Source organism: Polypterus senegalus, chromosome 12 (assembly GCF_016835505.1).
Source record: "Polypterus senegalus isolate Bchr_013 chromosome 12, ASM1683550v1, whole genome shotgun sequence".
NCBI lineage: Eukaryota > Metazoa > Chordata > Cladistia > Polypteriformes > Polypteridae > Polypterus > Polypterus senegalus.
In genome coordinates, this window is record NC_053165.1 from 39,110,111 (window position 1) to 39,120,173 (window position 10,063).

Genomic DNA, 10,063 nt, shown 5'->3' on the forward strand with positions numbered 1-10,063 from the left:
GGATTTGCTTAGTCTTAATTGTCACAGCCTGAAACTCTGCTCACTATTGCTTTGTGCTTGTGCTGTCTCTCCCATTGTGTACTCCTCCATTTCACTTGGCACACTGCGCTCACATTGTCAGTCTCACTCAGACATTTCTCAATCTTGATGCACACACCTCTGCTCTTGCACTTTTTCTTTTCATTTATGCATACAGCCCAGGCTTGCTCCCTCACACACATGCCTATGTTTACACTTCATCCACAAATACCATACGCACATGCATCAACACTCCTTTAGGCGAGGTTTATTTGGTGAAGTGGTTATCACACACGCTTCAGTTCCCACTCTGGTTAACAGCTACCTTATCTGGTTGGCCACTTTGAGGAGCCCAGGCGCATCTGTGGAGAGGGGCTCACTCTTATTTTTAAGGTCCTGGTTACACAATGGCAGCACACATAATAAGAGTGTTGCTGCTCGCCACTTGATCCTTATCTCCGAATAAAACTGTCAAAGGTGATTGGGCCAGCGCTCCTCTCAAGCCAGGGCACTTTTGGTGCTATTTGTGCCCCTTGCCACCTACCCTGAACAAGAAAGTGCCAAATCCAAAAATAATACCAGCAGCAGATTTCCTTAAATATACCCGAGGAGTGGTGAGCTTAAGATACTTCATGTTTTGACCACTGCACTTTGTGCCCAGTCTGCACCCTCCTGCCCTAGGTGCGTGCCATTCTCTTCGATTGTGGCCTTTGCATTGGTAGGACAGCCTGTGAGACACTCCCACAAAGGTTCATTCTGACTTCTCAGGTAATCTCATATACAGTAGAAAAAGTTGCACAATCTTCATATCACCGCTTCTTGAGTCTGAAATCGGATGTGACGGAGCCTTGCATATGATACAGCCATCCCTTAGCTACTGATATCACCTGGGGCAGTCTGGAAAGCCCAGGGCCATCTTGAGCATTGTGCTTCAGCCACACTTGCATCTGCCAGTGACACCTAAGTCAAAGACACATGCCACATGCAAGAAGTAAACTCTTCTCTACACTGCTGCTTTGTTGTAACCTGCATTGGGTCAGCATGGGTTCCAATTTAGTGTCAAGAAGTTTTTTGTCATGTGTACATACCATAGTATAATGAAATTTTGACTTGCATGTCTCCTCAGAACAGTTCACAAAAATACAATATAAAAATTGCTAAGATGTAATTCTTGTATTCCAGGTTAATAGCCATAAAATAACATTTGCCTTGTTGACTTTTTGGTAATTAATTTCACAAGGTCATCAGGCAGTGCCAGCGCCCACAAACTGTTAGATGAAACAGCAGAAGCGCTGTTGCCACTCTAATACTGAACCTCTCTTTGACCATGGGCTTTGCCAGCAGCCTCAGATTATCTGATGGCATGTGAGTAGTACCGGTGCCTGTTTAGTTTTGAAAGCTTCATTTGGCTGTGGCCACTGTCAGGGTTCCAAAATTATCTGGAGTTTGAGAGGTGCACTTTGTGCCCAATCTGCATCTTCATACCATATGTTCATGCCTTCTACTCACAATGCTGTAGCAAATCAAATAAAATCTTGTGAGCACTGAGCCATGCTCCAGCTGGTTAGTCAAGACAGACTTGAATGCCACCATGCTGACTGCTGCTTTCTTATTTTCTTCTCCAGGTGCAGCCATGGTAGACATGCAGATGCCAATTTGGCCTGTGAGCTTTGGGCTTAATCCTATGGATTTGGCAGAACTGGATGAGCACTCCCACCAATTTGACTTCAAGCCCTACACAACCGTGGATTATGCCAGCATTTCCAGCCCACCATATGATGGAAGTCCCCCCCAGAGGATTGAACTGACAACTCTGGACTGCAAATATGACTGCAAAGTGCAGGACTACCAAAGTGTGTGAAGCCATTTTCTAACCAGGGGACAGCGGGGAAGGCAGTACGAGGACTCGTATGTCTTCCTGGCATCCTATAATTTAGGTGGGGAGGGAGGGGCTGTGACAGACCACTCTTTAAAAGCTAACTTGCCCTACATGTCTCTCTTTCTCCTCTAAAGACACAATAAAGCTTGAACCCCCATCTCCACCGCAATACTCCGAGAAGGGATTTCTCTACCCCAAGCTGCTCGATGATCCCACCAGCTCCACGTTGTCCATTGAGTGCAGGGTGTGTGGCGACAAGGCCTCAGGTTTCCATTATGGTGTCCATGCCTGTGAAGGATGCAAGGTGAGAATTTATGCTGCTCTCCAAAGGGGTCATTTTTGGCTTAGCTTGAACTTAAGAGATCATCAGGGTATTCTTTTGCATGGGTTAAAAAAGTCTCTAATGAAATTTCTGCAAGGGGTGATTTTGCACCCTTTTGTTGTGTTCCTTTCCGTAAACTGCACTTCCTACGCTATGAACGGAATGAGCACCGTGAACTTCATGTGCTGTCTGTCACCTCTAACCACATCCTCCATCTTTCTGAATTTCTGAGACAACTGGTAGCGGCTGAGACTGGGAGTGCTGGGATTGCTAGTGCAGGTCATTTGTTCAAGAGGCTGTCAAAATGAGCTGCTGACTTTTCTGTCTGTATAAAATTTAGGAAGGAAATGGTCTCAGACCAACAGGCAGTCGGCAGATTGGTAGCCTAGTCAACGCTGCCAGTCTGACACCTACTGTATTTGTGCGGTTTCGTAGCGCAGCGGACTTCGGGGGCTGATGCAATAGACAAGAATAATTTGATCAGCTTCAAGCGCTGGATTGAAGTCATTGCCTGTCAGGTCATTTCCAATAACAGAGACTTAGAAAAAAAAATATCAAATTCAATTTCACTTATATATAGCATTATTGGTTATTTACCATGAATATCTACAAAAGAAACCAGCACTCTTCATTTTGAAGGTCTCTCTCTGTTGCGTTTGTCTTCACACAATTCAGTTACCCAGTATATCAGTATCAGTACAGGGGTCTCCATCTGTGCAGACTCCACTGAACAGTTCACATTGGCTCATGGGGAGCTTTTCAATTCAGCTCCCAGTCACCAGCCAGTGTTTTCCAATTTCCAGAGTCTCTTTCTGGTTTGTTGAAAAATAGCCTGTTTCACAGACCCCAGATGGTTTCTGCTGTTTTCCTCACAGGGCTTCTTCCGCCGAACAATCCGCTTGAAGTTGGTTTATGACAGGTGTGATCTGCACTGCCGCATTCACAAGAAGAGTCGCAACAAGTGTCAGTACTGCAGGTTCCAGAAATGTCTTATGGTCGGCATGTCACATAATGGTAAGATATTTTAAGTTTGAGTGCACTGAAGATTGTAGGTACATCATCAACCCAGGTCTAGTCAAAACTTGTAAGGGTGAATGTCCAGGAATTGACCACAGAAAATCTGTTGTAATGGGTGTAGTAAGTACCTATGGAAGAAGCTTTGAATTAGCCACCTTGGTGGTTTGGGCAGTGCTGAAGTGACATGTATCTTCCTCTTCACCAGCTATTCGATTTGGTCGAATGCCCCAAGCTGAGAAAGAGAAGCTGTTAGCGGAGATCTCCAGTGACATTGAGCAGATGAATCCAGAGTGTGCAGACCTCAGGGCTTTGGCCAAGCACTTGTACGACTCATACCTCAAGTCCTTCTCTCTAACTAAAGCTAAGGCGAGAGCCATACTGACTGGAAAGACTGGAGAGAAAGCCGTGAGTAACCGTTAGTGGTGCATCAAGTCTCAAGTATGACATGACTGCTTTCAGCACTCTGCTAACTCTTCTTCAGTTTGGTTATGCAACATCCGGTCTTTCCTTCAACCTGCCCCAAACTGTTTCTCCACTCTGCTGTTCATTCTAACACTCCATCTAGTCTTTAGACCATCTCCACAAAATGCGCTCTGTCTTGTGTTCACCCCTTAGATATTGCTGCATCACGTTTTCCTGCATGTTTGCTAAAATCCTTTGGGTTTCATTTGCTGAAAGGTTATGCTGATACAAGGCCCACAGAAATGGACTTGCTTCTATAAACATGAAGTGAATATTCATTTCTTTAACATTAATTATAAAATGAGGGCTCCTTAGCTTGATGGTGGTCACGGGAGGAAGCATCTAAGACTGAATTTTCACAAACATTAGGCAGCTCTTCTTCACACAGATGTATGATATAAGTTAATAAGTATAATGGTAGATAGTAGTACTAAAGCAATCTTTAAATATCCACTTGAATATGTTTTGCAGATGTTAACAACTGACAACCTAGTTTGGGCAAAATTGCTTGTCCTCCTCGATCCTGTTAAGTTCTGATAACATGCAAATGTATTGATTCAATCATGTGGCACATCTCATTGTTACTCCTGGTGTTAACTTCCAAAATGTTTTTAAAAATCTAAGTTAAGATTTGCCTTTTTCAGTAAATCCACAAGCAAAGTCAACCTAACACTATCAGCGCTTGTAAATTGATTAGCATTTAGAAATGAAACCACCATTTTTTGTATCTTCTTACGAAAAACTACCAAACAGGTTTTAGACAAAGGAACTTCACTTAAACCAGAAATAAATATAGTTAACAGGTTACCCATAGTGGTTTACCCATATTTCACATTCTCTTAAAATAAGAACACTGAAAACATGACTGCAGATTGAAAGGAACAAAATGGCAAGTCTACGTGTGCTGATAGCATTCACTGGTACTTAAAAGCCTGTTGACTTTGTTTATATTGTTGATTCAGACTAATAAAATAAAGTAACATAAAATAGAATAAAATAAAAACAATCTTTACATTTTTAGTTAACGATAAATGGATGCATTAACCTGATTTACCCGGGATAGGTCCAACTACCATCAAATGGTAAAGAAAAGTCGTCCGTTTTGTTTGCACTGATTATTGATCTAAGTTAATTAAATAATATAAAACAACCCTTGCTTTATTTGAAGAAGTTAATTAAAATCAATTAATCTGATTTCTCAAAGACAGAGCCTACTACCATTTTGGTATCAGTGAATTAAACAAGTAGAAAATGAACAGGTCTTTTACTAATGAGGTTCATCAAATTATTCACCCCACATAAATCATGTTGGTAACAGTAAATTTCAACTATCTGTTAGGCAAAACCTAATGCTTGTCCCTAAGATTCCATTTCAAATATTCTACTAAAAATCCCCTTGCTGTTGTTTAATACTTGTTTGACACCTTTATCCAAGGTAACTTACAACATCTGAGATGTACTTCGTTATATTTACTTTGTTTTTTGATTTAAACCACAGGCAGGTGAAGTGACTCGCTCACAGTCACAGTGTCAGCAGCAGGATTTAAACCCACAACCTCAGGGTTGAAGGACCAAACCTGTAACTGCTGTGCACCACCATCCTCATTTATGTGTTCTTATAAAGCAACAAAGCTCTTCTTGATTACTCAAAAAATAAAATCTAAATTATACAGCACACTCCAGCCTCTAAGTGCTGCTTCTGATATAATCAATTACACTATTTTATTGCAGACATTTGAGAATTGTATTGGATGTCAAACATGTTTATGTGTTCTTTCATTCATATTCTGGACCCAGTTACTACAGTTCATGGTAATGGATAGTCAGAACTCTTATTTTCACATTGAGAAGATTAATAGTTTCAACTAAGCGGGACTCTGTCCTTCTGTCTGTCCGTCAGTTCTTGCACATTCCAGTTACAGTGCTGCAGGGAGACAAAGCCATTCCAGGCATTAATGAACCCTGGCTAACCAGGGCTAACCCCAGTACACAGCACAGTGTACTCTCAGCCCACACTCATCCCTACTACGCTAATTCAGTCACCTGTCAGCCTAAAATTCTTCTAGTCTTTAGGATACAAGAACAAAATCCAAATACATAAAATGCCAATTCATGTTCATTCACTTGAGGGTTAAATATATAGTCTAATGATAGTTCACCCTATTGTGTCCCTAGCAAGTAGATTCAGCGAGATTAGATATTACTGCATATTGGTTAACACTTCTTAGTGCATTTAACAACGTCACTGTATTCTGTATGTGTGACAGCAGTGACTCTATAAACCTATAAAATTAGAGAAAACAGCGGCTCTTCTAGCAGGGGTCACTTCCACACCTAATGGTGCAGTTCTGTCATCTGTTAGTTCAGAGGACTTAGTCTGGTAGGTGTTTAGGTTTGTATTTTTGTCTTTCCTTTAATATATCAACTCACTTTAAACCATTTGATGTACCATTATTCATAACAGCTATTCAATGAATTTTTATGTAGCACACTGCCAATTTTAAGCCCAGGGTGCTGTACACTCTTACAGCTATTTAATTGCTAAAATAATGTACCCACTGACGTACAAAACAACATAGTTCTGAGCACAAAGCACCACAACTACATAGATGTCTCACAGCTAAGTTGACTTTGGGATGGCTGCTGGTACCGTTGGTTCACCGCTCCAGAGTGACCTTCACTTTCCAGACACTCTCAGTGTGGAGTTTGTCCACTCTTAACATGTTTTTCTCCCACATCCCAAGGACATGCAATTCAGGTCACTTGAACACAATGTGTGAATAACAATAATAATAAATCTTTGCATTTATATAGCGCCTTTCTCACTACTCAAAGCGCTCAGCAATTGCAGGTTAAGGGCCTTGCTCAAGGGCCCAACAGAGCGGGGTCCCTTTTGGCATTTACGGGATTCGAACCGGCAACCTTCCGATTGCCAGGGCAGATCCCTGGCCTCAGAGACACCACTCCGTCTGAATGATTGTGAGTGAACCATTTAATGAACTGGCAACCTGTCCAGGTGGCTCCTACTTTGAACCCAGTGCTGCCAGGATCGACTCTGGCCCAGGCCCTTGAAATGAATCAAGCAGGTATGAATGATGGATGGATAAATAAAATGATTGTTTTTACCATGAAGTGCATTTGCTTCATACAGAACTGCTTGCATTCATATTTGTTTTGAGAATGTCCCAATCCTTCTTCTACAAGGGTGAATAAATGCAACAGCAGTGATCCTACCGCGAATACCAAGTTTGAAACTATAACTCCTTTCCTTTTGGTTTCCACTTCTCAGTTAAAAATATATAGTGTTGAGAATGTCTTAGACACCCTTTGCATTACTGAAATCGACATACGCAAGCTCAAGTCATCATACAATTCCAAAGATAAACAAAATAATACATAGCGATAAGGTATTTTGATGAGGGGCCCTGTCCTCTCAGTGCGCCGATACCCATGATTAATGTCTCTTCCACCTCTGTGCTTTAAATGAGGCAGCAAACCCATTTCATTGAGTAGGGGCATCATCTGATCCTGAATTGCATTTTCTCTGATATTTTCCACGTCACAAACATCCCCCTGACAATGGGTTATCCATGAATTGTTAGAGCATTGTAAGAAACATGGCTTACGTCAGTCATTCTTTATATATGATGCAACTACTGTGGCTGCACAACGATTGAACTTCCACTAAAATTTGTCCCATGCTTAAGTTTGGTTTTCCATATTTCTATCACCACTAAACTTTTGGGCTGTAAATCTGTAGCCTTTTGTCTTAGCTGTACGTTATATTGGCTTGAGAGTGATTTCAGTTGTGTGTTGCTTGATAGGTTTCGTGTTTAGTGTTCTGTTCAGTGATGTAGCCCACATAAAAATATGAAGAGTACTATAGACAAAGGAAATGTTCATTACTGTTTCACTCACCTCTGCCCTAGCTAACCAATGAACACTTCATGGCTTTGAGGAGGCACATTTAGGTGCAGGGCACTGTTTCCTGCCTTACCGCTGCCAAGGGCCCCTTCAAATACATTAAACAGGTTTAAACATTTGATGTGATGTTACATCTAACTGCACATCATATGTACATCCTATGTAATCTAACATTTTGATTCTAAATCTCACGCCTCGTCTTTATGGGGTTTGTTTGTTCTTCCCATGTCTGTGTGGGGTTTTCTCAGTTTTTTGTCCTACATCCCCAAAGACCTGCATTAGTTTAGTTCTCAATTCTAACCTATGGGGCGTGGGTGTATTAATGGACCCTACAAAGAGATAGGCTTGGCCTTCTGCAACCTGCATCTGGATTTGGGAATCTTACATTAATTTAACTGCACAGTGGCCTTGTAGGCTGCATGTTTTGCCAAGTCTTGTCATGCCACACGTGCCTGTGCCTGCTCATTTAGCATCATAATGAAGCTGGCAACGGTCCTCACAACTCATGCTTGTACTCTCCCCTTCTTTTTCAGCCTTTTGTCATCTATGATATGAACTCACTGATGACTGGTCAACAGTTTGTCAGTTCCAAGCAAAATTCAGTCCCAGGTCAGGGGCAGGAACAAAACAAGGAAGTGGAGATCCAACTATTCCAGCGCTGTCAGTTTCGTTCTGTAGAGGCAGTCAGAGAAATCACAGAGTTTGCCAAAAGCATTCCGGGTTTCATCGGCTTGGACCTCAATGACCAGGTGACTCTGCTGAAGTATGGCGTGCACGAAGTCATTTTCAGCATGTTGGCGTCACTGATGAATAAGGATGGGGTCCTCATCTCTGACGGTCAGGGTTTCATGACTCGCGAGTTCCTCAAAAGCCTACGCAAGCCATTCTGTGAGCTCATGGAGCCCAAGTTTGAATTTTCTGTCAAGTTCAACTCCTTGGAGCTGGATGACAGTGACCTGGCTGTCTTTATAGCTGTGATTATTCTCAGTGGAGGTAAGGGTCTGCAGCAAGCATACTGAAATGCTGTATTTTTTAACTGGGAGTGGAATGTACATCTGGTGTATGGCTAGGAGAAAATCAGAAGTGTCTTCATTGTGTCTGTCATCTACATGCTTTGTGTGAAAGATGGCATGGGTGTGCCTTAGATGAGTTGTCATAATGGGTGCTACTAATGCAGAACATTCCCTCTTGTTCCTAGCAGATGAAACAGATGCATGTGTACAGAGAAATGAAATTCATAAAGTGGGCATTGCTAGTTCAGAACTCTCTCTGCTGGTCTTGGTAGATTACCCAGGTCTTGTGAAGCAGGAGGGTGGCATTGGCATGAGAAATATCCCAACCACTTATGTGTCCACTCTGTTCCTAGCACACCACGATGTAAGGAAGGGTAGGGCTGTGAGTGTTGACATACTGGACCCTACTAATTCACAGCTCTTTGGCTGTTCTTGGCAGATCAGCCGGGTCTGGGGACATGAGGCTGTCATTGGCATAGCGAGCATTGCTAACACTCAACTTTCCTTGCTGCTCTTGGCAGATCGCCCAGGTCTTGTAAATGTGAAGCCCATTGAGGACCTACAAGACAACATGCTGCAAGCCCTGGAACTGCAGTTGAAGATGAACCACCCCGATGCACCCCACCTCTTCGCCAAACTGCTGCAGAAAATGACGGACCTGCGGCAGATTGTGACTGAGCATGTGCAGCTTCTGCAGCTGCTCAAGAAAACTGAACTGGAAATGAACATTCACCCACTGCTCCAGGAGATCATGAAGGACCTGTACTAGGCAAACGCATCAAGACCACCCACCAACCCACTAATTCAGCTGCCTTGGCTTCTTTTTTTACACATTGCACTGTTATCATGTGGGAAACTGTGAAAGCTGAACAACTTTTTTTATACTCGAGCAGAACCTTCTTTTACTCTATGCATCCCACTTGAATTAGAACTTGAACAAAACGTGAAATGGCGCAAATCACAAAATAATTTATCTTTCCTGTGGTTTTTATACATATTTTATGTGCAAATTAAATGAGCTCACCTGATGACTTTGCATCCGTGTCTTTATTTATTCTCACAACTCCATCGACGTCATGTGCTGCTGGATTAGGCTTCAGCCCCTGTGACTCTGAATGGGACTGGACGTGTTTACGAGTGCTATGTTATGTTATTTCTGGACACATTCAGAGTGCAATATAGTTAAAATAAACCACTAAACACTGGGCATTTATGCAGATAATGTATTATTATTACTGTTGATGTTACTTTGTATTTGGTAGATGCTTTTATACAAATTGGCTTACAAAAATTGGATACATAACTTTTGACTCCACATATGCAATGTAAGTAGTGGTTCAAATCAATTATTCAGGGTCATTCAGTGAGTGGGAGGCAAGAAATGACCTGGACTTCTTATGATTTACAGTCCAGTATCCTGACCACTGC

At 42.2% G+C, this 10,063-nt stretch overlaps 1 protein-coding gene across 5 annotated transcripts in view; it reads left to right on the forward strand.

Annotated features, from left to right (window-relative positions):
• Positions 1-9,663, forward strand: part of pparg (peroxisome proliferator-activated receptor gamma) — a 43,989-nt gene extending 34,326 nt beyond the window's left edge. For 3 of the 5 annotated variants that reach the window (XM_039770885.1, XM_039770887.1, XM_039770886.1), the window contains exons 2-7: positions 1,644-1,871; positions 2,032-2,201; positions 3,095-3,233; positions 3,442-3,641; positions 8,156-8,615; positions 9,157-9,663. In XM_039770885.1, coding sequence (XP_039626819.1) covers positions 1,652-1,871; positions 2,032-2,201; positions 3,095-3,233; positions 3,442-3,641; positions 8,156-8,615; positions 9,157-9,404 — 1,437 coding nt within the window. In that variant the 5' untranslated portion in view covers positions 1,644-1,651 and the 3' untranslated portion in view covers positions 9,405-9,663. Of the gene's footprint in view, positions 1-1,643; positions 1,872-2,031; positions 2,202-3,094; positions 3,234-3,441; positions 3,642-8,155; positions 8,616-9,156 lie in introns of those variants that run through there. The other 2 variants (XM_039770888.1, XM_039770889.1) reach the window with 2 other exon arrangements.
• Positions 9,664-10,063: the final 400 nt, after the last annotated feature.